Source organism: Ischnura elegans, chromosome 7, assembly GCF_921293095.1.
Source record: "Ischnura elegans chromosome 7, ioIscEleg1.1, whole genome shotgun sequence".
Lineage (NCBI taxonomy): Eukaryota > Metazoa > Arthropoda > Insecta > Odonata > Coenagrionidae > Ischnura > Ischnura elegans.
Window position 1 is genome coordinate 15077339 of NC_060252.1, and position 27380 is coordinate 15104718.

The 27380-nt window shown below is 37.3% G+C and overlaps 2 protein-coding genes across 2 annotated transcripts; one reads left to right on the plus strand and one right to left on the minus strand.

Moving 5' to 3' along the window:
* Positions 1-1724: 1724 nt before the first annotated feature.
* LOC124162357 (40S ribosomal protein S3-A) lies at positions 1725-7514 on the minus strand. The gene is made up of 4 exons (XM_046538868.1): positions 7414-7514; positions 6797-7116; positions 6243-6430; positions 1725-2000 (listed from the first exon to the last, which is right to left on the minus strand). Exons 1-4 carry the CDS (start codon positions 7441-7443, stop codon positions 1816-1818), a joined length of 723 nt encoding a protein of 240 aa, XP_046394824.1. The 5' UTR covers positions 7444-7514; the 3' UTR covers positions 1725-1815.
* Positions 7515-7677: 163 nt separating this feature from the next.
* LOC124162039 (cathepsin O-like) lies at positions 7678-19659 on the plus strand. Its single transcript, XM_046538369.1, has 7 exons — positions 7678-7903; positions 7983-8215; positions 11785-11920; positions 13577-13725; positions 15170-15211; positions 16484-16752; positions 17434-19659. Exons 1-7 carry the CDS (start codon positions 7718-7720, stop codon positions 17469-17471), a joined length of 1053 nt encoding a protein of 350 aa, XP_046394325.1. The 5' UTR covers positions 7678-7717; the 3' UTR covers positions 17472-19659.
* Positions 19660-27380: the final 7721 nt, after the last annotated feature.

Below are 27380 nucleotides of genomic sequence, written 5' to 3' on the forward strand. Positions count from 1 at the left end.
GGAGTCTGAGATAATGGGAAGTCTCCCCTAGTAAGGGTCGAAAAAGGTTGGTGCTGAGAGTGCAGGATAATCAGCGAGGCCCTTCTTAACGAATGTCACGCAAAACTGCTCCCAACGGAGGGGACGGAAGAGTCTCTTGGGGCTCAGTACAGCAGTGGTGCTGATGCCAGAACTCTATTTCAAAAGGCTTAAAAATGACAAAAAAAATGGTGAAAATGTTATTGTGCTTTTTAACATTTCTTGAGACGACAGCCTTCCCTATTGCCACACAAAAACGACAAAATTACATATTTACTTGGTAAAATGCGAGTCTTATGTAACAATGGCAGAGATTATGTACCAACATAAAGACTACTGTACACACTATTTTAAGTCAATAAAATGGAGATTTTTCAGCACATAAGGTTCTTTTAAATGGTCTGCCCTAATTGAATGGTTAGGACCATGAGATAAGTTGTTAATTGCGAAAGGCGAAAATGCATCATTTTGTAAATGTTAGGTTGCCTTCTCCTGTGTATTAGGATTATAAAAAGGACTACTTACAATTAACCAATGCTGAACCCTACATATCAAACGATTTTGTATACACTAGTGGTTTTTTACCATAGCCAGCAAATTATGACTCAAATCACATCCGGCACATCCCCACTGTAATTCCCATTAGCTGTAAATTTATGTTAACTCATGAAAGAATTCAAAGGCCAAGTGCAAATTTCTACAATACAATCAGAATTGCTATTCACCGCAACTGAAAGTGCTTATTCTTCTCAAAATCCCCATTGACAGTTAATTGTATTACAGACCACTCCCACAGCACTCATCTACCAACAGTTGCAAGCAACTAGTGCAATCAAAATGGCCAGCAATAACAGGTAAATACAGAAGAATCCTGATTAACATTTTTCAGGGGGGAAAAAATTTAAAACACTAAATGAGGACCTGCCATTTTTTTCAGGTTTTAGGGTCTGTAATGATTGGAATGGCTTTGTATGAATAAAATATATTATTATAAGTAACTAAAAGGTGCTGCATGCAGCAAAAAATTCATTAAGTATTCTCTACCCAATGAAAGTTTTGAAAACATTACGAGAAAACCATTATTGTAGAGGCCCTCGGAGGATAGCTTGTGTCATCAGTCGTCACGTATCATCGAAGTGAAGGATAAGGTAGTTTGAGGTTGAGGGATGACTGCTCAATTAGATCACATCTGATACAAAAAGTGCCTGGTGTTTGGATCAGGAGGGGAGCGAAACATTACGAGAAGACAAATCACCCAGCTTGCGAGTTGAAGGTCCCAGCGCTGCATTCGCAGAAGAAAGCAGTCGAAGAAGCGTTCCCCAGTAGATTATATCGACGATTTGGATTATCATTTGCATGAATCATCATGAAAAAACGTTAAATCTGACAACAAAATCTGGAAAAAATTTTACGACCATAAAATATGAAAAACGCAAAATGCGGAAACACTAAATATGGATCATTTTTACATTGTCATAATAGGGCATGAATCAGGACCCAAAAAATAAACGCTAAATGTGGAAAAACGTTAAATGCGAAGACGTTAAATCCGGATCCGACTGTAATGCGTTTTCACCAAACATCTGAACACAATAAGTCTAGCATAAATTAAGGCCATACGAATTTCATGACAGAAATTCAGCAAGAAACATATTCTCAACCAAATGAAACTCATGGTGCTTCTCATAAACAATGAATAAAAAAGATTTGGAAGGCATATTTACAGTTTATTTCTGATCACCACCAAAACTCATAACAGAGGTTTACCATAAACTGCCTTATGATTATTTTGAAAAATCAAGGGGCAGGGGGAGGGACAAATGCTTCCAGCTTGGTAGCTTTTGCCTCACTGGAAGGGGCAATCGGAGGGTCATCCTCTTTCGGTTCCACAACAGATACATGGTCAGGAAGAGGCTTCTTTGGTCCAATCTTGCCATTTGGATCCCACGGCAGCATGATCTTGACCTTAATGCCAAGCACACCTATTGAAGAGAAGAATAGCCACATAAGAACGTGAACTACCAAAATAAATCTGTCAACCAGAGACGAGGTTGTAAGTGTACTACAGCAAGACTTATTCAGAATATTTTGACCAGATGGCCTGGAGGTTCAGCTCAGTTTAAGATCATAGCAGCTTTCAACTTGGATCATAAGGTAGCATAGGACTGGACATAGTTTCAAGGCTGATACGAAGTGCCTTACATTTATGGTTTGCTAGTAAGGTGCCTAGAGCTAATTATAGTAGAATGGCAGTCAAGAGGCATTGGAAAATTGAAGCACAAATTTTAACTTAAAATTCGCTGTTGCCTTCCAGGCTGAAGTCAGAAAAACTGCTGATTACCCTTGCCATAAACGCACAGCTTTCCTATCACCATCCAATTTACATTTAAATGGGATCACATGATTACAAGAGAAAGTAGCATTGTTCCTCAATTCTTTTAACCCCACCACCTCTGAAATTTCACAGCCAAGTATCTCGATCAGCGATTTAAATGGACTCAGATTTCAGCTTGCAAGTGTTACGTTGGCCAAAGTATTAATAGGCTATCCTGGATTTTGCATGATGCTTCTTACCCTAGTTTCAAATAAGAGCCATGTAAAAAGTAAATATTAGAAATGCATAGATGTATATCTGAGTGAGGGTCCCACAGCAAAATGTTGGCAACAAATGGTTAGCTTTGCAAAAAAGGCCAGCAGAAATAAGGCAACAGAGCCAAAAAAGTTCAGTTAAAAATCCTCGTTATTACGAAGCAAATCCTAGCTCCAAATAAAAAGGCTAATCTGATCTATAGTAAAAGAAACGTTATCACAAAATTTACGATACTACAAACCTCAGTCCCGGTGGTTGCAAAAAGAACTTTGATATGAAGTCCAATAGATAAGCAAAGGCATTCAGGTGGATACTCACAATGCTACATTCTCCCCGTGCACTGTGCCCAAGAGAGTCAATTATTGTTCTTTCTTCAGTAGGATATACTTCAGTACCCATGCAACAACATAAATTGAGCTTCATTTCATAGGAATCACTGTCACCCCCTCATTATGTACATAAATTGGTATTTCAGTAAGTCCTCTTCTTATGAACATTTGATTAGCAAACTTTCAGAGATAGAAACATTAGAAAATTCCAAGTGTGCCCAAAATAAAAAATTTGACATCTTCCGAATCAACCAATGCAATACAGCATTTTTTTTGGCTCCGGCTGTATCAATGCCCAGCTAGATCAGTATGATCACAATCGTGAGTTAACGCACAATGGTAATGTAGTGTTAGTGTTCTGCAATTGTAATGAAGTGTCGTTCTGCAGGACAACTGCACTTATTGATGCCTTGCATAGGTTTATCATCATACGAGCAAGGTCTTGGAATGCATCTTGTTCACATTTCTTGGACTTGCTGTACCTAGGAAGATATCAACCCTCAAGTGCATCATGTCACATTCTTTTATAGATAAAATCAAACGAATTTGCTTGTTTTTTTACACTTGCACGCAAATTAATCGCGTATATTATGTATACGCATGTCCTTGAAGCTATTCCTCATTGTGACTAAGTACTGGAGATTGAAGAGACAAGAAATTATAACGTAGAAAGTTTTCCGTGATGATCCCTAAATATAAGTAATGTTCATACTAACATCCAGTTTTTCCATCCCGTGAACATCGTAAAAATGAGAGCTTACTACATATGAACTACTGAAAAAGGCACGAGAAAAGAGCATGAGTGATAAATTCAATACAGCCACAAGAAGAAACGTGAAGGGCCCGATGATAGGACCTCTCTGTTAAATTACAGCAAATCTACCTTCCTGATGGTAAATTTTATTAATATACAGCCAAGCGCAATTGAAATTTTCCAATACGTTCAGCAAAGTTCATACAAAGCACAAAATCGGCATCAGCATCATCTGCTGGAAGACTAAAGCTTCTCCATCTTTCTATTCCTGTCAGGTTTTTTCAAACTATGACCTTGACGACGACTACTACAATGCTACCAAAGATTTTCAGCAATCTAAAATGATGGAAATATTTTGATGTTTGGTGTATTGCTTCCATGTAATTTTTAATCAGCATTGAACTGGGCTGAGTCGTGACATCACGGAGCAAGGACTATATTGTCATAAAAAATCGACTCCTCAGAAACATGTACAGTGGAACTTGGTTAGTACGTTCCTCCTTAGTACGTTTTCCTCCTTAGTACGACGATTTCTCTCGGTCCCGGTACCATCGGAACAAAATACAGGCAAAAGTATTTGGTTAGTACGTTTTAAAAAATTGCGCTTTCCTGGTTAGTACGCTCAATTGCTAGCCGTGACGCAACCCGCAATTCGTTCTCCAGTATCCTCTTAAGGGTCGTAAAGCTCCGAATTCATGATTTAATTTATTATTAATAGCCATTAACATTGTTGTATTCATTCTACATATCTTTATTCGACCGTGATTTATCCAAATGCATTTCTCAATTCTTATGACGTGATGAATTTATCTGACTATGCAAAACTGCAGCCAATGAGAAGCCCTAATTTTCCCCACCCCGAGCTCCTCACCTTCTGTTGCCTCTGGAGTGCCCACTGCGCACAAATTTCACGAGTGGGCAATTGTTGCTATTGCACGAGTTATCATGATGAAGAAATGAGTCTTATCCAATTCCCACTTTATCTAAAGCAGTACTGCACGACGTCAATGCTACGGACTACGTGCGTATTTGACTACTGCTGCACGAGCAGACGATGCTCTGAATCTCCACGCGAAGCTTAGCTTAAAAATACTTGATCTCGGCACGAAAGCAGACGACATTAAACAAATTTTTAAAGTAAATTTCAACTGTATAATATAAAATCTTCTTGTAATTACGTCGTATTCTAATAATCTTGCGTGTTATTATTCGATATATCGATCGATATAACACTCGATATGGCTTTATCCCAGAAGCGAATGTGTACTGCTATTGCCGTAATTTAAGGTCAATATAATTTTGTCCAATTTTTATGATGTTTAAAAACAACCCGTTGACATACTCAGGGTTGTTGTTATATTCTCCGAGTATGCTGTGACAAAAAAGAAATGACTTAGCTTTACTTGTCCTCTTTCTATAAATACACATAGGATAAATCACGGGAGAAAAACGCCGTTTTCATGTAATTGTCTTCGGGAAATCTATGAAACATTGTGATTTTTATTCACATGGTATTGTTTTTCAATGTAGCGCCCATTTTCTTTATTTTAAAGGTGAAAAGAGTTCAGGAAGGCGATCCTACGAGAACTACCGATAGTAATTGTAATTATGACGACTTTTCCACAGATTGCAATTACCCCGACTGCTATTTTTTACTTTCCTCGTTAGTACGTTTTCCTGGTTAGTACGTTCATTTTTTGTGGTCCCTTCAGAAACGTACTAAACAAGTTCCACTGTATTAAAATTTTATCAAATTCAGCCATTCATTCAAATGTGTGGTGCCACCATGGGGTCAGAAGAGGGTCAGCCAATCAACTGACAAGAATATAGTTAATACCCACTTCAACTCAAATTCGCACATTAGAGAATGCTGTGCCCTCATTCCACCACCTCACGTTCACCCGACTGGTGTTAGCATTTATACAAGGAAGAGCATTATATCATACAATTTACGATTAAGCATTCAGAGTTCTCCATCAATATATAACAGCATACATACTATTACTGGTAGTCATGCAAGTCATTTTACTATTTCACCTTGGTAAATGCTTTTATTTCACAGTAATGGACAACTGTTTACTAATATCCTTCACTCAACCACTAATGCAAGAAATTAAGCATCGGAAATACAACAATAGAAATAGCAGTGCGTATAAGGTCATGTTGTTAAGAAAGAACTGAAGCACTTTTAAAGGGGTTCACTAATGTGTTCTGTCTCCAACTGAATGTGTGCTGTTTACCACTAAAATGCAGCTTGTAGACCATAATTTAGTCATTAGTTTAGTTAAAAACTTACTTGCCATTGCATATCATAGGAAAGATTTCACACTACATGTATGCTGACATACTGAATACTTGTAATTAGTTCACATATAGTAAACACATTATTTAACAAAAAGCAAAGAGAAATTATATTAAAATCCAACTGACTTGTATTCCAAATAACAATTACTTCAGTTTCCCAACACGTAGTACTTGCATGTAACGTAAAGACAATTTTTTAAAGAATCACCACAATCTAAGAGAAAACATTTCCATAGTCGATAATTACCTTGTCTGAGTAGTACGTGTCTAGTGGCTGTATCAACATATTCGTTGGTAGGCTCACCACTGTGGATCATTAAACCATCAACAAACTTCATTGACTTCGCACGCTGGCCTCGAAGCTTGCCGGAAACAACGACCTCACAACCCTTGGCACCACTCTCCATTATGTACCTCAGCACACCGTAGCACGCTCTGAAAATAACATCATTTCATCAATCTCATGACCATAATGCACAGCAAACCCAGTAAACACCACGTATAATTAATGGCTACATGTACCTCAGCAAAAACAATGTAAGAAGGCGAATGATAGTAACACCAAACATTTTCAAAATAGAGGCCAACTGCTCTTAACATCAAGATTCCAAAAAGCGAAGAAATTAATAGCCGACCTGGTGGCTTCGAAACCTCAACCACGCCAAAGTAAAACAGCACAAGATTTCAGCTAGTTTTACCGCAGGCACACCATATCCGTGAGGTACATGATAGAAACTGTTCATATACGTAACAATACTACATGCCAAGGCAGGATGGCCTGCTAAAATTAATTCAAAATACCTTCGAACAGCTAATCCTCCAATAAGTTTGTAGCGAAGAGACTCGGCCTGTGCGATCGCACAGAGACCACGAGTGGCTACTTTCTCGGCATAAAGCTCCAACGAATCCTCTGCGAAGTTGAACCTTTTCCTGACTACAGATGTCAATTCCCTAATGCGCCGTCCTTTCTCACCGAGCACGTTCTGTGTCCGGGTTGCCATAATAATAATTTCTGTAGTTGAAGGCGTAACCCTCACTTCTACCCCGGAATAACCATCCTCGGCCAGTTCTCGAGTAAGGAACTCGTTGAGCTCCGCCTTGAAAACGCCATCTCCGACAAACTGAAATGGAAAATAACAGCTTGAATAAAACCCGGCGGTAACTTTCTAGTAACTGCAATCCATGATGGATTGACTGCTTACACAAAATATCTCAAGCCACTACCAATACATATTACCCGAATACCAACAAGAGCCACGGGAAAAACACATGGGGGATCGTGTCAATATCGATTGCATCTTCAACATAAGGCTCACATACTATACATTACAAGAGTACAGAATGAAAATAAGGCTATGCGCAATAATATGCACTTAACATTTAGAATTAATAATCGAGTAAATTGGAATCTAACTTACTTTCCTTTTCTTCGACACTGTGGTGGCCATGATGACGTTCACCGGATGAAGACGGAAGTGGACGATAAACGCACGGCAGGAAAATGAGGAAGTCAGTAATACGTAATCAACATAGAGATACATTTGTAATATGAATTTAATATAATTTAAAACTAATATTTTATGATAAAATAATCATTTTTTTATTTTAAAACGCGAAAATTGCGATATAAATTACCTAAAACTAATTGTCTCCATATGTAATATGACTTTCATAGTACATATCCTCTTTACATAACAAAACAGAGAACAGCGAGAATCAGCTATGGAGTGGAAGAATGCATTGGCTACAATTGGACTTGTACTTCTTTGTTTCTTTGGCATTCCATTGCATTTGGACACAAACACGCAAAACGATACAACAGAATTATTCGACGACTTCATAAAGAAATTTAACAAGAGTTATGTCAATAATACGGCGGAATACAAACACCGACTCTCTATGTTCAAGGTAGGTAAACAAGTGAAGAATCGGTTTCGCGTAAATTTGAATTTAAAATGTGTCTAAATTATTCTTTTCCTACTTGCAGGAGAGTCTTAAAAGAATTGAAGAAATGAATAAGTTGAAACCTCATAATAGCAGTGCTACGTATGGATTGACGAAGTTTTCTGATATGTCACCTGACGAGTTCCTTCAGGTCCATCTTCAGCCTGGACTTAATAACCGTGTATTGATGCAAAAACTGTTATCTCCTAAACACAATACACATACGTCAAAGAAGAGGGTTGTCAAAAGGGCTGTATTACCTGATAAAGTGGATTGGTAAGTTTTTTCAACTTCCACATTAGTTATGGAACTTTTTCAATAGTTACGTAATGACAGGTTACAATGATGATTTCATGTTTTAATAACCTTGTGACCACCCATTAGAAAGTGCATTTGAGTCTCTTACTCTTCTTTGTGACTGAAGTTCGGTTATAGGTTACTGGGCGATTGATTGTATGAGTGAGGTTGAGTGCATTGCTTTCGTTTGAATGTTTTTTCTATGGTAGTCGTTCTTTGGGGGTCACTTAGTTTAATCTTTGGTGACGAGGCAATAAATTCAGGTGTGTTGGTTCATCAAATAAACGAAAATGTTGGAGCGTAAGTCGGGTCTATCTTTGTTGCTGCCTTAAAAATTGTTCGCACTTAAGTAATGGTATTTCTTCTGTCATTTCCCGGTCGTATGCATTCCAGATCTTCATCTCCTTTGATCATATTTTTGAATATCAGGGATAATTTTTTGTTATCGATTGTGTGACAACTGTGCGCATTCCACCCAATTGAATTGTAACTTGGTCACTCCTTGTAGTTGTAATATGTCGTCCAAAAGCCCTTGTCAATCATATTTCCCTTAGCAATCAATCGTCTTCATCCGCTGAAGGTCATCATGGCCACTACAGCGTCGAAGAAAATGAAAGTAAGTTAGATTTAAATTTACTCGATTATTAATTCGAAGTATTACGTCTATATTATTGTGCATAGCCTTGTTTTCCTTCTGTACTCTAGTTATGTATTGTACGTGAGCCTTATGTTGAAAATGCAATCGATATTGACACGTTTCCCTGTGTGTTTTTCCCTGTGGCTGTGTAGTAGTCATTTAGAATAAATGGTGTCAATCAGTTTTTCCCAAACTTTTTTGAGCCACCATCCCTATGGGTCCATTAATATGTACCAAGTCCTCAAATCTGTCACATTGTCAGGAACTCCTGGTGCCTCCCTGCCACCCACTTGGCTCTTTTCCCCCCACAGAGTAGAGAACTGCCCACCAGGGAGCGGTAGCACCCACTTTCGGAACCACTGATATAAATGATGTATGGGCCTGCTCCATTTCAAGAGAGCTATAATTTTATGTTCTGCCAGGTCATGCTATTTATATTACTGCTTGGTCATTCAAAATTAATTCAACCAATTTTTTGGGAATCCGCACACCTGTATTCCCAGATTTTCACAATTTGCACTTACAAATTATTTGAATTCCTCATATCATTTAAAAAACTGATTTATCACCATGTATTAGTCATGAAGTGATTCAGGCACTGTAATATCTTCAGACAAAATATTTGTTGTCGAGCCTAATCCATGGGTGGATCTCATTGGTTAACTGATCCATTTCTTTTTGTGGATGGCATGTCTGATTAGTTCTTTAGCTTTATTTAGGGTAGTTATACTCCTTGAAGTCAGAATTATTTGAGGGAAACTATAATTTGCAAAACTTGATGAAGCTGCAATAGTTAGTGGAAATATTTTCTTTTTCCCACACCATTTACAGCATCATTTCGGTAATCCGACTTCATGTTATCCTTAGTTCAGTGGTAACCTTCCAGCGGCTAAAATAATGTTGTCAGTTCTAAATGAAAAATTTTTCAATGCATAGTTATAATTTTTTCATTATTCTGGATATAGGTGTGTGTCTGTTCTATTGTGGCGGAGGGTTGCCCCCCTTAATTTCTGGAAGAATTGAAAAGATTGTTATCTCTAATGTGTATTTCCAATGAAAGTTTTTATTGCACTGACTTAACAGTGAATATAAATTAATGAAATTGAAAAATTTACTCTGCATATCTAGTCATCCTGAGGCCAATTAATGTAGAATTAAAGTTTATATCATATAAAAATAATTTTGCTGTTATTTATATAAAATCTTAATCATTTTCCACAAAGTTTGACTCAATTACCTAACAATGTTTGGAAATAATGATAAATATCTAAAATTCACTGGTCCATGCATATCAGACCTCATTGTCAGACAGAGTATTGTGGAGAGAAATTGCATACCTCCGTGGTACCATGAAAAGTCATGAACCACCTCCTTTTCCCCTCATTCCCCCATAAAATAGGTAATAACCTTAGTGTGCCCCAGCTGTTTCATTTATAATTTACATGAATTTTTGGTAACATGACCCATTTTATTGGGAGAAGGAAATTAAAGTAAAATCTGGTATGACTCACACCCGAGGCAATCAGAAGGAGAAAGCAGGCACAACCTCTCAGGGTACAATCACTCCAAGCCTTTTCCCTAATTTTCCAATAGAAATCATGGTATTATTTCCCCGTGGTTATTAGCATTTAAAATGGATTTTTTTCTTTCGTTTTGCTGTGGTGGTAATTTTTTGTGACAATATTGCTCCTGGTTAGTGTTGTTCTGTGATAAAATAATTTAAAATATTGTTAAATTAACATCTAAAAAACTATGTTAAGGAACACCAAGCTTTACTATGAGCCATGATTAGGATTGGCAAATATCAGTACATTCTCAGAGAAGTTCCAAATTATAGTGATTATGTCAGTGAAGAAGAATTTCTGATTGGAGATGGCACTTTGTCATGATTTTGTGAAGGAGTTAAACTTGCACTGAATTTTATTGAATTACAGTGCAACCTCGATATAACAACACCCCACGGTGCACTAATAAACACTCGCTATAGCGAATTGTCGCTTTACCGGAGGTGGAGCAAATAATAGCCAATATACCTGTTGCAAACAGATATACAGGAACAGGAGTGGTGCGGAGACAGATAAACATCAATCCGATAAACGTAAGCATAAATCCAGACGAAAGGCGATGTTTTTTTGCATCACTAAATTTCCTTACTCAAATAACGACTAACTATTCAAACAATTTATAAGCACCGCAAAATCATGCAAAGCATTGTTTCGTCAATCATTATATTTATCGAACGACAATTTACCACATAAATTTGAGACTGAGCACTCCATTAACTTCATTTCTAACAGATCGCTAGCAATTACAGAGGTTAAGGAGTCTTGATGTAAGTTTTTCCGGCGATGAAACCCTCGCTATGGCGAGAGCCAACACCGAAAGGGTCTCGTAAAAACGAATTTTTTAACACGCTTAGTATAGGGTCAATTGACGGTGCATCGGCTATCTCTCGTAATAGCGGGGGTGTCACTATAGCCCGTACTCGCTTTAACGAGGTTCCACTGTATAGTGTGTGACAGTTGAATGAGGAGGGATGTAGGTTTTAAAGCTCAACCTTAAAAATTGAGCCATTGATTCCAATGGCTGTAATATTGATAATAAACCTCTTTAACTCAATCCAATGAGGGATTTGATGTTGATATGGGTCCAACTTGATTTTTTTTTTCTCGGCCTACATCCAATAATTACCTAAATCCACACTCAATAAAGTAAGCTGAGTAAAGTCCAAAGTTATGGATGGTGCCAAACTAAGCAAGTTTCTTGGAAATGCAATGAGGAGAAATCTCATAATCATACTCTGTCGTTAAAGTAAGGTTTAGTGGGTGGTATGACTGCGTGAATTGACATGGAATCCTATATGTATGTATTATCCATGACTAATTCAGGAGTCTATGTGATGTTATTGCAGGAGGGATAAGAAAATTGTGACGCCGGTGAAGAATCAAAAGAACTGTGGTGCATGTTGGGCATTTAGCACCGTGGAAACAACAGAAAGCATGTATGCGCTGAAAACCGGAAAACTGGAATCCCTAAGTGTGCAACAGGTCTGTATTTTGATACATACCTTACTTCCTTCTGTACATGTAAATCTACTTTCTCCACTGATGATTGCACTGTATTTGGGTAGCAGTGACCTATGATGAATGTTTATGTAGATAATAGTAGGATTGCAAATTTTGACATGACGTACAACTCAAAAGTGTGGATTATTTCTCATATAAATTGCCTTAAAATTGCATGACAGGTTTGAATGGTTTTGAAATGTGTGGTTTTGATTTTCAATCATTGTGTTCCCTTGAACAAGTGTCGTTAAACCAATTGTGTGCAACGCAAGTGACCGAGCATGTCAGTCAGCATGCTTCACTGTTGGTGTGTCAGGGTCAAGCCATAAGACATGCTTTACAGTCAACCTGTTGAAATGAAAATTTGGCAAAATGTCAATAAGTCACCTATTTTGTTAATAGGGTGGTTTCCTATTATTTTTTTATTGCCTAAATCGAAAGATTATTACTCTTAGAGTACACATTTTGTGGTTTTAGATTTTTAAATGACGATATCTATTTTTCATGGTTAAATGAAAAGTGAAAATTTTCAAGTGCGCGAAAACGCGACGGCTAAGTATGAATGCTGGGAGAAGCCCATGTGGAGTCATTCTGGTTTCAGCTGTCGCCGTGTGTGGTGACCTTGGGGCGATGCTATGAGCGCCGATACGATGCAGGCTGCTAGCAGGTAGCGCTTGGCTTAAATAAGGATTATTATTACCCTATCAAACAAAGGAAACTTTCCGACCATAGGCAATTTTAATAGGCGATTATTAAGAGATGTTTCACTGAGCTCTGTGCCTCATGCATGCATTGATAATCTCAGATGATGTAAAACTCCTGACTACTCGTATAGAAACTAGGTCTGTGACGTCACGTGGAGTGTCATCGCATGGGTGCCATTATGGCCTTTTTTCAAATGAGGTTAAAATTGACCATTAACATTCGTCTAAACTGGGATTTATATAACCAAATAATTTGTATATTATGAATACACTAATGGTTGGTAACGAATCGCAATCAATGCCTTTTGTTGTCTCTGATGAGGGAAACTACCCTATTGTCAATTATGATAAAGTTTGAAAAATAAAGTGACCTATATGTTTCCATTTCTTGATCCATCTTGTACTTCTCAAGCTATTGGCGACAAAATATCAACTGCATTACTCTTATGCATTGAAGATGGCGACATCAATAACTCCTGCCAAGCAGGGTTACCGCTTCTCCTCTGTACCTTAGGCCCTGTAAGGTTCATTGTTGTTTACAACCGTGAGAGCGATCCCTTCCCTCAGTAAAAACGTCTTCCTGATTGAGTTGATGGACCAGAATTGTATTGACATCATTGGTTTAACAGCGACTGGGTGCAGCACCTTCCGCATTTTTTATTTTAAAATAATGATACAATGGCTGAAATAAAGAAAATTTTTCTTTCGTTGTAACTTATCATTTCCTTCCATGCACTTCATTCATTTAATGGAATGCGATATTGGGTCATAATGAAAAACCCAATTGCTTGTAAAAAAATTTATTTGAAGCTAGAAAAATAATGTGCAGTTGTTTATTCTCTTCCTCAAAACTGAATTATTGGTTGTGTTCATATATGTCAAAGAGCTCCAAAGTTTTCTAATGATGATGATAAGTGAAAATTTTGTCCATCAGGTCATAGACTGTGCGGGGAATGGAAATAAAGGCTGTGACGGTGGCGATACGTGCAGTGTCCTTGAGTGGATGAAAAGTCAGGGCATTCACTTAAACCCTGAGAAAAGTTACCCTCTAACCTGGGTCAATGGTGTGTGTCCTCTAAAAAGGTAATTATTTGTGGTATTTGGAAAAGATTCGATTTGATCCCTTCTCATACCCACTTGTCCAAACAAGAACTAACCTGTATTCCCAATTGCATCACACCCTCTTGCTGAACATGCAGGTGAACCTTTGGCTGTTATCCATATGTCTCAGAAATTTCAAGTATATGTATTTTGCTCAAGACACCGGCTGAACATTGGCATTCATTCATACCCTGGGAATCATTGGAATTGGCATTTTTTAACAAGGCTGAGGAAAACCTTTAACTTTTACGTGAGGGAATGTTTAATTTATTTCTAAAATTTATGAAGTGAGGAAACTTTAACTAAACCTTCGAATAATGGGATTGACAACCACCTGGTGATGACGCTACGATGTTGAAACCCGGGTCGTGTTCCAGTTTTATTTATGTGGTTTAGTAAAAGTTTCCTCACCTAATAAAATTTGTGATGGAATACCACAAAGTTTCCCAAGATCATGTTTTATTCTAATTTATTTCTCTTTTCGCTTTTTCACGATATTAATAACGTTCATCAAATTGCTTTGAAGGTTTTACTGTCAAAAAATGTTTAACTTGCGAATTGTACTTAAGAATTAAGGGTACTCCCTTCTCCACCACCCCTCCCTGGTTCTCCTGATTGAACAGTATTTAAGGAAAAACATGGTCGGTAATAAAGTGTCAATGTGGAAAGTTCAGGATTAAATTTCTTTTCCTGTTTTGTTGTTCCACAGAGTAAAGCCGCAAACATTAAACAGTTGTGGTATTTGGTTAATGTGAAGGCACTATCCTATGATTATGGGAAATAAATTCACCCATTGCTTTAACATTGGAGAATTAATCCATGCATTTACTTAATATTTTCAAAGTGCTTGAATTTTGTAGTTTTTATCTTCATACTTTTTAGTGCTGCCTGTAACAAGTAATTTTTTTGATAGTAATGTAAGGCAGCATTCCTTGCTGGCAATCAGGAGGTCTGCTTTCAAAACCCTGGCTAAGACAAATGATTTTGTTGTGACAAGTTTCACTCATGGTGTTAGTATGTATTGTGGGTATAAATCATTAAAAAAGATAAATACTAATGATGGGTATCATGCATGAATCAAAACGATAAAATATGGATCAAGATTTTTATGATCACTTTGTTGATCCGATCCCTGTAGATCCAGGTTGTTGAGTTAATATTGGCCCTCTCAAAAGACTTACATTTGACTCCTTACACCAATAAACGTTGTTGGAATTAATCCTTCGTCGTCATTATGGGAATGCTTCCTGAATCTATTGTGTTGGACTTCATTATTTTTCTTGATCTAATAAATTTAATAAAATTCTTCTTTATGTAATTAACTTTTCACAATCATTTTCATTACGGTGTTACATAATCTGGTTACGTAATGGCTATTATATACTATCCATTTTCTTATGCCATTTCCCCATTATTTTAATTTCAGTCCTTCAAGTGGAGTGCAGATCGCTGACTATGCCTGTTATATGTGAGTGTTAGTTGTCTTTAAGTAACTTACGTCTGAGTCTATGATACTGTATGTGTGCACTTCTCCACATTTTTGAGACCATTTTCATAAATAAAATGCTGTGCAACCCTTTATGATTAGTGCTGGAGATTTATGATCTCCATGTTTTTATGTTTGCCATACATGCATTTTCCCTGTTTTTTCTGCATCTAAGAAATGGGTTGAGCAGAGTGCACATGTATCATATACGAATTAGACACTTTCCTTCACTGTTGCACAGCTTCTGTAAGTAGAAAAATGGAAACTTCAGTGGAATATCTTTTCCATCTACCGCAGAACCATTGTCCTCGTGCTTTTTATCCCTTTCTTTCCCTCTCTGTGGATGTATATTCTTGTATGTTTGCTCATATGGCGTTTTATAAATGAATGAAGCAGTGGTGTAATTACGGTGGGGATGAGGGGATAGATAAGCCTCAGAGAATTAAAAAAATATGTAAAACTATTGTCTAGTTTTTAGGTGTCATAACTGCATCTGGTACAATTTAAATCTTTAGTGCCAAAATGATGTAAAATTTATTTCCAAGCATGTCATTTTTCAACAATTTTTCCAGACCCTGTTGTCTGGGGGGGGTTGTCGCCATCCCATCCCCCCAGAAAGAATATTCCTAGTTATGCCACTCGAATGAAGGAACATAAAAACATTGTATTTTGAAAAGAAAATGATAACTGCCTTAATTAACACAGGATTAATACATATTTGTTAATTACAGGATAATTAATCTCACCAGTTATGACCTTTTTATATTTGCTCTAGTGAATTTTTGTAATGTAAATTGTATCCAGAAAAGTTTTCAAATTGGGTTTGGGGAAAATAATTCCGGTGCCCATTCTTTTTGGCTGTAGTTCCAATTCCCATTCTACGTAATATACTTAAGGGATATCAGTAGTTTATTTTCACTGAACATAACTAACCATCTTCAAAATGCTGTGAATAATATTGCTCTTTAAGTAAAGTATGGAGGTGAAGTGACTTCTACTTGGGAGCACTTCAATTTAATAAGTTCTTCTTACATTAACTAAAAAACCAACTTTTAATGTGTTAGCTCCTATTCCTTACCTTAAATCAGTCAATTGTTATTGGTAACATTTCAAACTCTAACTTGCACATAGTGGTTCCTGTTGGCTTAAAGCTAACCGTGGAGGAATCATAATAAAATGGTAAATTTTTGTACATAATAAGGTAGTGAGTGTAGCTTCAGCTGTGCATTACAGTGTTTTTGTGTTGTTTTTTAGGTTCACTGATCAGGAAGATTTGATGCTAACGTTATTGGCGGAGCATGGGCCTTTGGTAGCAGCTGTGAATGCTATCAATTGGCAGAACTATGTGAGTGGTACCATCCAGTTCCATTGTGAGGGTGGACCTGCATCCGTTAATCATGCTGTACAAATTGTTGGATATGACAAAACAGCTGTTGTTCCACACTACATTGTCAGGAACTCATGGGGTTTGGATTTTGGAGATAAAGGTTACCTTTACGTGGCCATAGGTGGTGATATTTGTGGTGAGTATATTTATTTAATCTACTAGTCCTTAAAGATGTGTGCTTTGGTTTCATTGGGAGAGTATTTGCCTAAAATGAATGTGTCTTTATGAAATAATTCACCTGGAATTTTGTTAAATTTCCCTGGAAAACTGGGTATTATGAATGAATTTTTCTGCTTTGATTGGCTAGACACCCTGTTTAAGCATTATTTTCTCCCTGTATTGTAGGCAGTATTTGCTGTCCTTCACTGTTTTTTATTTACTGTTCCACATACTTTAATACGTCATTGACTATTTTCGATGGCTATAGCGTTACTATCAAGACAAACAGAAGGAGCACTTACAATGCCAAGCCTTATGTATCCGATGACAGGAGGGGGGGAAGGGAGGGAGACCAGATGAGGGAAAGGGGGGGTGGGGCAGGTTAGAGGGAGATTCAAAACATCAAAGTGTAAAATATGGGGAGGGAGAGGCGGATAGGAGGTCGGGTGATGATGAGGTTAATAATAGAAATAAGTTTGTGGAACAGTAGTGGGTTTTTGCTTTACCATGAATATCTCATCGTTCCACAAAGTCTCACCAAAATCAGTTGATTTCATCATAGGTATTTGTTGAAAGAATTCCTGTATTATTTTTAGAAGTGCCTGAGTTTTCAATTCCTGTGTAGTTACAGATAATTTACAGATCTTCACCATTACAGGAATAACAACGGAGGTGTCTGCCGTGGATGTTGTCTGACAATGCATCACAATTTTGTTGGAGATGCTCTCTATTGTTTATACTTCATGATTTTTCTGTTGCCATGCTTATTATACATCATGCATGTTATTGTACGCATGATAATCAAAGATTCTTCTTGCTTTTCTTAGATCATTTATTATACCTATAGCTAGCTTTAATTTCTTTATTTCTTATTAAAATTTTGTTAAAGTACTTAAAGTAGACAACGACCAGCATTTCTTATTATTGTTGTCATCTGGTGGCATTTCATTCTGTGGAGGTTTTTTAAGTAATGCTTTTCTTATAGAACTTTTTAAGGATAGAGTTAGTAACTTCTGATGGATGTTTAATTGATTACATATTGTAATCACAATGGGTATTTCCCGAGGGTACAATCATTTGTAATGCCATCAAGTGTGATGTTATGTGAAAAAACTGAAGTGTTTATATCCATGTTGTTTATTATTATTATTTTTGTTGTTGGATTTTGTATATACCTCTACATTTTTTTATTGAAAATGTATAGAGTATGAATGAAGAAAGTGGTTACCAGATAAACTTCTGTATTGGTATTATATGAAGCTTTATGTTAGTTTTCAAGGAGAGAAATTTTTGTACTGAAGGTGAATGATCTTTCCTCCATAGTGGGATTAGAATTTATGAATGCGTAGTGAGTGAGGTGTGATCATTAACCCTAATGGTACATTTTAGGGTTATGTTAGCTTGCAGCTGAAGTTTATGGGAAACCAGGTTCATGCTGCAGTTCATAAAGCTGTAATTTTGGTCTCTATAATATGTGCATTTCATCATGAAACAATATTCCTATGCATGAAAAACCTACTGGAGGTGATAGCATGTCATGTGCTTCCTGAAAAAGTTGAAGATGCTCAGTAAATGGGAAATAGTGACTAAATGATGGGGACTTTATTGCTGTTAATCATTTTCATGAAAATTTGTTGTCTGGCATTTTAAAGTGGCATATATCTTTTTTTATACCTAATCAGAATGATTATAAATGTCCAATTCCATGTCTTGGTATATTTTTATTGTTTCATACAGATCACTATCAGGAACTAAGTCTGGTATTTGTAGCCATCAACCACAATCAATATCAATTGATCCATGATAGGTGTTTAATTGAGGGGAATAATTTTTGACTTGTATAGTTGTAATTATCCTTCTACAAGCTGGATAACGAGAAACTGGGGTAATCTGGTGGCTTTTTTTTGCATCCATCTTGAATACATGAATTGCATTTTTGTGGAATTAGAGCAGCATTCAACAGATACCTTCAGCCTTAGACATTTCCTGCATTTGCCTATATTAATCTCTCTTTTGTCAGTATTTAACCAAATATTGTTCAAATCGGAATGTTTAGTCACTGTTGGTTGAGTAATAAACCCCCATCTTGCTGTTATTATTTTCCATTAAAATGCACCTATTGGTCTGTGAGAGCTTTACTAAGAAGCTATTTCAAAGGCTTCTATCCAGCCAAAATATTCCCAAAAAGGTTTATAAAATGTTGCATTTAACTGTATCTACCTGAAATTTACCTTGGTTGACCACCAAGTTTTATATTAAACAAGTGATACATCACAAATGCATATCTTAGCAATAATGTAAGGGCATACCTATTTGCCATATTTTGGACACATTGTATGACAGTATGTTGTCTTATTTATGCCATTTTTTACTGGCTTGCTATATTGCAGTAGCTAGTGTATTATGTAACTACAAATATTGTTGTTACAATCTAACATATGTCATTTTCATAGGTGATAACTGATGTATACATTTGTAATTGTTGCCTTCTATTATGTCTTTCTACAAGAAATGTGTTGACATTAATTTGCTGAGATCTGCTGGACAGACAGTGTCAGAGCAATAAGACATTTTATGAACATTCCCTTTTTGACCACTTTACATGACTAATATTTAATAAAATAAGTGCTTTAAGTGCTTCCACTATTGCATATATACAGTTATGATGGATCTACTTGCTTCAAAAAGCATCCAGTACTGATATCATAGCTGTTATTTTGTAAGTATATATTCAATTGTATATTTTATCAATGAAAATCCTGGATTTTTCATGTAAATAAATATACCTGAAAGGTACCTTGTTGAAAACTTGAATGCCAGTAGTTATCCAATGTGATACGCTAGTCCGTCCTTGCATTTATTGAATAAATACTGAGAATTAAAATTTTATTTTCATTACCCTGCCTTTATGCCCTGGGCAATAAAATTTTGACTAATTAACAGTGTTTTGGATATGCTTATTTCAAAGCAACTCTACAGCAGATAAAACATGTTGCAGCAAGTCACTGTATTGGAAAATGATTGATGTTCATGAAGTGTGAAATTATTTTTGATTGTCAATAACATGGTTTGAAGTATGAGGTTGGGAATTTCTTCCTCATCCAAGCTATGATGATGAATTAAACAATTTATTTTAGTGCTGCACTGAATGCACTATTCAGTAGTTATGGCACATAAGGAGTTAAATGCTATGATATTGTATTTTCCACAAATGATGATTTGGATATACATCACATCTATGATGATGACTTTCCTATGTTCCAATGTATTGAGTAAGTACGAGTTTTCCTAATGATCAGAGGAAAAATTCTCCTCATCCATTGCATGACATCATCAAAATTAAAGGACACATAAGTGGTTTCAAACTTCATGAAGAAATTATTGCTACCACTCCATTTGTGGTTCAGATGAAATTCAAGCCATGAATAGTATAGCTATGTTCACAGTTTATGGCACCTGCACAAAAACGCAGCCTAGTCTTTTTAGGTAATATGAAGGAAAGAAGGGTGTGGGTGAAAGTTAGTACTTCTTATTCAGGACTTCGTTGAGAACACTTGCTACCAAGTTGGCATTTGTTTCGTTCAGATATACACCTTGAATTGTGCTAAAAAGCCACAGAGAAAAAATCATACACCTTGACCAGGATATGAACATGGATCTCATGATTTCTGATTGAGTGCTTTTGCTAGTTAAGCTACCGAGGTGTCATTCACCTCTGTGGAAATTTGAGGACTATACCAGACAAGGTGGTATGGACTCTGAGCTTGTGATGCCAAAAGCAGTCAAAATTGTGTGCACAGCACCACTGCCGGAGAGCAAAACCCTAACTTTGAACACATAGAAGCGTTCGCTCTCAGCTAATTTAAGTATGCCAGGACTAGCCACGGTGATAACTTTACGGAGTTACCCACAATGCACAAATTGTGTGAAAAATCTGCAGAGAAAAAATTATTTGCTTTGACTGGGAGGCGAATGATTTTTTTCTCTGTGGATTTTTCACACAGTTTTTGCATTGCAGGTGACTCCGTAAAGATATCACTATAGCTAGTTCCGGTATACTAAAACTACACAGCTTGAAATAAACCATCTTGGGTTGGCCGCTGTGATGACTTGGCCTTCCCCTTTAGGCCTAGAGCAGGTTGGATCTATTGCTGTCCCACCTAACAACCTGCCTTAAGGTTACGTTCCTCTCTTCACCTGGCTGTACAGCACATCCAGATACCAAGAACTTGTAGCAGAGTTATGTCAACCTTCAGTAGTCCCGAATAGTTTTTATTAGCATGAGGAAATGTTTGCCTTTGAGACATCGCTTAATATGTATATACTGAAAGGTTATGGGATAAAGGGTGTCTTTTTACCTTTCCCAAATGGAACACATGAATGATCAAGTCTTCTCTCATCTCAATCTGTGGCATTACTTTGAAAAATCATGAGCTGCAACAGTAAATGCACTAGAAATCAATTCATGGTATACCTAACCAGTAGAGATGGGCCAAGAAGAACGGGACTGCCAAAGCGATCTATTCACTTTAATGAATTGGTTATAAAATGAACAGTTCTCTAAAATGAATGTTCTGTTCACTGTTAATGAATGCACTGCAAATGTGCCGCATATTCGGTCCAACAGTTATGCTCACTAAGAGGTATTTCGAACTGCAGCTTACTCCATCAAGTGCGTGGTGGTTGCAACAGATGGCGGGTAAGATCCAGACCATCCAAGGCCACCAAAGTGCGCCATAGAGGACCGAGCCCTTCCCCTTCTTTCTCTACGATTTCCCTCCGTCCAAGAAAATGAACAGGATAGCTGCTGAACGGTTCGAACCGGTGTTCAAAATATTAGGTTCGTTTTAGCCATTCTTTTTCTCAGAGTATTCATTTCTATAAGGCTGTTCTTTACCCCACGGCGTTCATATTGCGGAGGGCATCCTTTTTTCAGCGGGTATTTGGGATCTCGCGTTCATTTTGATTTCGTGTTCATTTGAACATTTGCGTTCGATGAACAGGATACGATGATTCAGGTTCGTGGTCAATTTATGGGTTGGTTATCTGTTTGTAAATTGTGATATGGTTCGAAGTTAATTTAAAAATTTGGTTAAAACTTTATTTTGAGTAGATATATTAATGCAAAAATCTATTTCAGCAAACGGAAAAGTTAAACATGAAATGTTTAGCTATGTTATATCCACTATATATTTTGCTATTAAATTATTCGTAATGGAATTAACTGTTGACTGGGTTAATCTATGTATTTTACCCTGCGTTGCTTTAAGAGGTCTGAACTCATGATTTTGGGGAAAAAAAATTTTGCTTCAACTTTCCTCAAACTACTTATTTGTACTGTAATTAGACATCGAAGGGAAAGGACTTAGTTCTCTTTCGGAGAAAGTCTATGGAGGCATATATCTATCATTTGCGAAGGGATGAAAACAATATGTTATCTACCTATGGCGATTTTATTTGATGACATTTCGCGTCACGACATTTTATGAATTTTATTGTGACCACTTAGCTTAATTGCACATAAATACACCTCATAGCATTAACTCTTTCTTTGCTTTCCATATGTAATATTTAAATATGTTACTGAATTCCATGGGTGTAACATATTTTACTATTTTTTTACATTCTACCAAAAGTACTAATTTAGCAATGAAACTGATTAATTCTTATCATCTTCGGCATGCTATTATTGACAGTTAATTGCATCATTAGAGTGGATAGATACCTGACACAGGCTGTAACAAGGAGAAAAAAATCGATATCTTACCGAGGAGTCTAAGAGAGAGATTCACAATTGACGTCTTTATAAAAATATCTATAAAGAACATTTAGCTGTGTATGAAAGTCTAACTTGATCATAAGAGAAGCATTTAAAAAGCTTTTCCAGTGCTAAATATGCAAATTACATCAGATGCTGGGTTGATAAATATTAATTCTGGCTTATTTTACATGTGGACAGCAGATATTGTCCTGCACACAGATAACCAAGTAAAGGCCCGGGAAAATTTGCTTGAAATTACTATGACAAGTTGCACAAACCAAATGATTCCACACTAGGCTTTCATTTACTCTAAATGTCCGATAAACAGTATTTTCTACCTGAATAACCCTGACTGTTCCATGAAAAAATATTTTGAACTGTTCTTTTTGCTAAACAGGTTCAAAGGGAACGGTTCATCAAAATGAACAGTTAAACCCACCTCTACTAACCAGTATGAATTTCAATAAAATAATCCATTTAGGAACTTGTCTTTTCCAAGAAATGAATAATCTATTTGTTTCATTAATAAAATATGTTTTACGTCACCTCTTTTGCAGTAACACTGACCTGTGAAGTTTTCATTGCCTCCATCCAGTATGGATTTCTAAAATTACTTTTTTACCTTGAATCAAGATTTGATATTTATTTTCCCTAATCTTGTCACATTTTTTTGGACTTAATGTTTCTCACATTTTCAAAATTAATACTACTCTTACTCATGCATATATATATTTTTTTAAAGGGTCGTTAAGGGTCCTATTGATATGTTATAAATACAGTAGTTTTTAATTCAACTGTTACCTATTGCTCGCGGCTGAGCTTAAAGCCACCGAGTGCGTCCACCGGGTTGCGGATGGTGGGTCGACCTATAGATATGGAGGTTAGCTGCGAGATAAGCGAGTTCTCTCGTCGAATAAGCAGTCGTGGACAAAAAGCGGCAGTATTCTGAGGGGGTATTGGGCTACCCTTGGGTAAGGTAGACCATTTAAATGATACCAAAACCTGTGAAGATACCGTGACTTGGCGACTGAGGGCCGCCAACAACTATGCCTCTCATCACCCGGGGGAGAGGGCAGCAGCTCTTCTTCAGATGTGCCAAGGTGGAGACCATACTGGTCGATACGGTGACACATATTTCACTACGGGCATGGTAACATTTACTTTAATGGCTGTAGTACTGGGATGTAGAAGGCAAGGGGAAACCACCACATTATCATCCCGAGGAGTCGCAGCTACTCCACCCATTTTATATAATGACATGATGGAATTCTCTCTAGTAAAATATTCCGGAGGTAAACTAGTCCCCCATTCAGATCTCCGGGCGGGGACTACTGGAGAGGGTACATTGGTCAAACGAGATAGAATGTTACGGATAGGAACATGGAACGTCAGATCACTTCGTACCTGCAGTAGGCTAGAGAACTTGAAGGTGGAGATGCGAAGAATGAACCTCGACATATTAGGCATCAGCAAAATGAAGTGGCCCCACTTTTGGAGGGGAAGCTACAAAATGATACACACAGGATCGCTAAATGGTTATGCTGGAGTAGGCATAATGCTTAGAAAGAGCGCCGGGATGCGTGTTAAAAGCTACCTGCAGTTTAATGAAAAGAAATTGAGAGGCCGCCTATAGGATAGTGAGGAACCACTTTAAGGAAAGGGGCATAAGATGTAATACCCTTAGGGACAAAAACGGAGAACTAATGATTGAAAACGAAGACAAAGGGAAGAGATGGAAGGAATATCTGGAAGATTTGTACAAAGGAAGCAGCCTAAGAATGAATGCTATCGTAAATGAGAGGGAAGTGGATGCCGATGACATGGGAGCCCCAATTTTAAAATCAGAATTTGATGTGGCTGTAAGAGACCTTAGGATAAATAAAGCGTCTGGCTTTGATGATATTCCGCAGAGCTAATTAAAAATTCAGGAGAGAAGACGTTGAACCAGCTATACAAAATCATTAGTGAAATGTATACGACAGGTGAGATACCAAAGGACTTCGAGAGGAACATTATAATGCCTATTCCTGAGAAGATAAGAGCGGAGAAGTGCGAAGATTTTTGGACCATAAGCCTAACTACACATGCATCGAAGATACTGATAAGGATCATCGATAGAAGAATAGAACGAAGAGCCGAAGAGTTCTTGGATGAGGACCAAATTGGATTCAGAAAAAACAAAGGCACAAGAGAAGCAATATTGGCCCTAAGACTGCTGATAGAGAAGAGAATAGATAAGAATAAGCCAACGTTCGTTGCGTTCGTGGACTTAGAGAAGGTATTTGACAACGTGGATTGGAGCACAATGCTTGGAATCCTAAAGGAAATTGGGGTTCTTTACAATGACAGAAGAATCATCCACAGTTTATACAAAAACCAAGTAGCCGTGATAAAATCAGGGCCCAGCTGTGAAGAAGCAAGAACTAGGAAAGGAGTGTGACAAGGCTGTACATTGTCACCCGTAATTTTCAACGTTTACATAGAGAAAGCCATTAATGAAATCAAAGAAAAGGCATTGGGAGTGAATATCCATGGAGAAAAAATTAGCATGCTAAGATTTGCGGATGACGTAGCCGTTATAGTAGAAACAAAGACGGATTTGAAAAATATCCTGGTTATTATGGGTAAGATAATGGGTGAATATCAACTGAAAATAAGCACGAAGAAAACCAAGATATTAATATGCAGCAGAAGAGAAGAAGTCAAGACTAACATTAAAATAGGGAAGCAAAAACTGATAGAGGTGGATGAATTCGGTTATTTGGGAAGCAAGATAACTAGTGACGGGAGAAGTAAGAAATAAATTATCAGCAGAATAGCTCAGCCGAAGAGGACATTCCACCAAAAGAGAGACCTGCTTACAGCAGGAAACTTAAATATGGAAGTAAAGAAACAATTTATGAGAACCTACATTTGGAGTATGCTCCTATACAGAAGTGAGCCATGGACAATGACCGCAGCGGAGAAAGCAAGGAAAGAGGCCTTTGAAATGTGGTGCTACAGAAGAATGATGGAAATCAAATGGATCGACCGAGGTAGTAACGAGGAAGTCCTAAGAAAAGTAGGAGAGAAGAGATGCCTCATGAAAACCTTAGCAAGAAGACAGAACAACCTTACAGGCCACATCCTGAGACATGATGGCCTGATGAAGATAATCGTCGAGGGACAAGTTGAAGGCAAGAACGGAAAAGGAAGACCTCGAACAAAATATATGGAGCAAGTAAAGAAGGATGTGAAAGAGAAGAAATACGTAGGTGTAAAAAGATTGGCTGATAGGAGAACTGAGTGGAGAGCTGCGTCAAACCAATCCTAGGATTGTTGACCAGTGATGATGACCTATTGCTATGCCATTATTGAAATGGCTGCCTTTATTTTCCACAAGTGTGTGAAAATCTACAATACATGTTTTGTCAAGATCCCTTTATGCATGATGTATGAAGAGACTTTCCCAGCATACATGAGAAAAGAATTTCTCTCAGGCCTCCTCTTGGGTTAAAAATTCTATTGTTGCCTATGTTTCAGGCAAGATTTCAAGGATACCTACTTGGTATTCCATCCATCACTCCATATTACTCCTGCCAAGAGGGCTGATCTGGTAAGGGAGTTAAGCCCCTTAGTGATCCTTATGGTGAGGGAAAGTGCTCAAGAGCAAGATATCCAGATAGCAATATAATTTTTGGGTAAATGCCGTAGTCAGCATGCAAAACATATAAGAATATTCCTGCTCTCTAAGGGTAAAAGGGTGCATCCAGCCGCACATAGCTCAGTGATGACTTGATCATGACGTCATTGTCACTCATTAACCCTTTTGCACCGGACCTTGGGTGGAGTCGACGGGCATTTTCATATGCAGAACACCTGACGTCGGGTATGGCTGTCATGGATTTTTCAACGCAGACGACCGGACGTCGGCTCTGGCCGACGCGAGGGAAGGGAAGTGACCCCTGAGGTAGCAATTGTTCGATGCATTCAGTCCCAGTCTGAGACCCAGCTTAGCGAGTCCTTAGGGCCACTCCCCTTGCAATAAAGCCCGACCCTCCCGCTCATTTATGACCATCCTCACCGCAGGAATCCGTTGCATAGTGGTTACTCTTTCAATGGTTTTTTCAGTGATATGTTTTATTGCATACTACTACATTTTTATACTTTGAAATGAATTCTTCATTTTGTTCTGTGCCCAAGCAATTTTTAAATGGAACTTTAGCGTTAAAAATAATGGACTTCCGGACTTATAGTCTATATAATTTGTATTGTTGTGTAGGACAGAAAGAAACTCTGCTGTAGGTATATACTATGTATTGGTAATACCCTTTACCTCATCTACTTAAGAAAAGGTGGTGGTGCTAAAATAATGTTGTGATAGGTTTCGTGCAAACAACTTCCTCAAGAAAAAAATGGGTGACAATTATATGGAACATGGGGAATCATAGGGAAAACCTTCTGCAGGACAACAAGAGCTCCTACACTGAAAATATAATGATGTGACATCAGTTGTACGGGATTGATATGGAACTAACCGCCTCCATATTGACGTATACAAAGGAATGTACCTACATATTTACGTAGAATATCTTAGATTAGAACGCATCAGGCTAGAATATGGATTCGATTTATGACATTGAGTACTTTCCCTCAGATAAAAACTATTAGGAATTAATTAAATTTAATAATGGAGGTGCACCAAAATTGATATCTCAGTACAGCATTGCATAAAATTATTTCAGGACTACATATATGGTGATATCTTTTTAATAAGATGCTGGATGGGAGAACTAATATTTCATAAGGGAATTGCAAAGGAATTCATTGTCACTGCTCTTAACCTTATTTGTCATTCCAAAATT

Coding starts and splice junctions, on each gene's coding strand:
- LOC124162357 (XM_046538868.1), bottom strand. CDS start 7,443: ATGGCCACCACAGTGTCGAAGAAAAGGAAA. Junction 7,117..7,413: donor CAGTGTCGAAGAAAAGGAAA/GTAAGTTAGATT, acceptor TTTCCATTTCAG/TTTGTCGGAGATGGCGTTTT. Junction 2,001..6,242: donor ACACGTACTACTCAGACAAG/GTAATTATCGAC, acceptor TCTCTTCAATAG/GTGTGCTTGGCATTAAGGTC.
- LOC124162039 (XM_046538369.1), top strand. CDS start 7,718: ATGGAGTGGAAGAATGCATTGGCTACAATTGGACTTGTACTTCTTTGT. Junction 11,921..13,576: donor AATCCCTAAGTGTGCAACAG/GTCTGTATTTTG, acceptor TTTGTCCATCAG/GTCATAGACTGTGCGGGGAA. Junction 13,726..15,169: donor GGTGTGTGTCCTCTAAAAAG/GTAATTATTTGT, acceptor TTTTAATTTCAG/TCCTTCAAGTGGAGTGCAGA.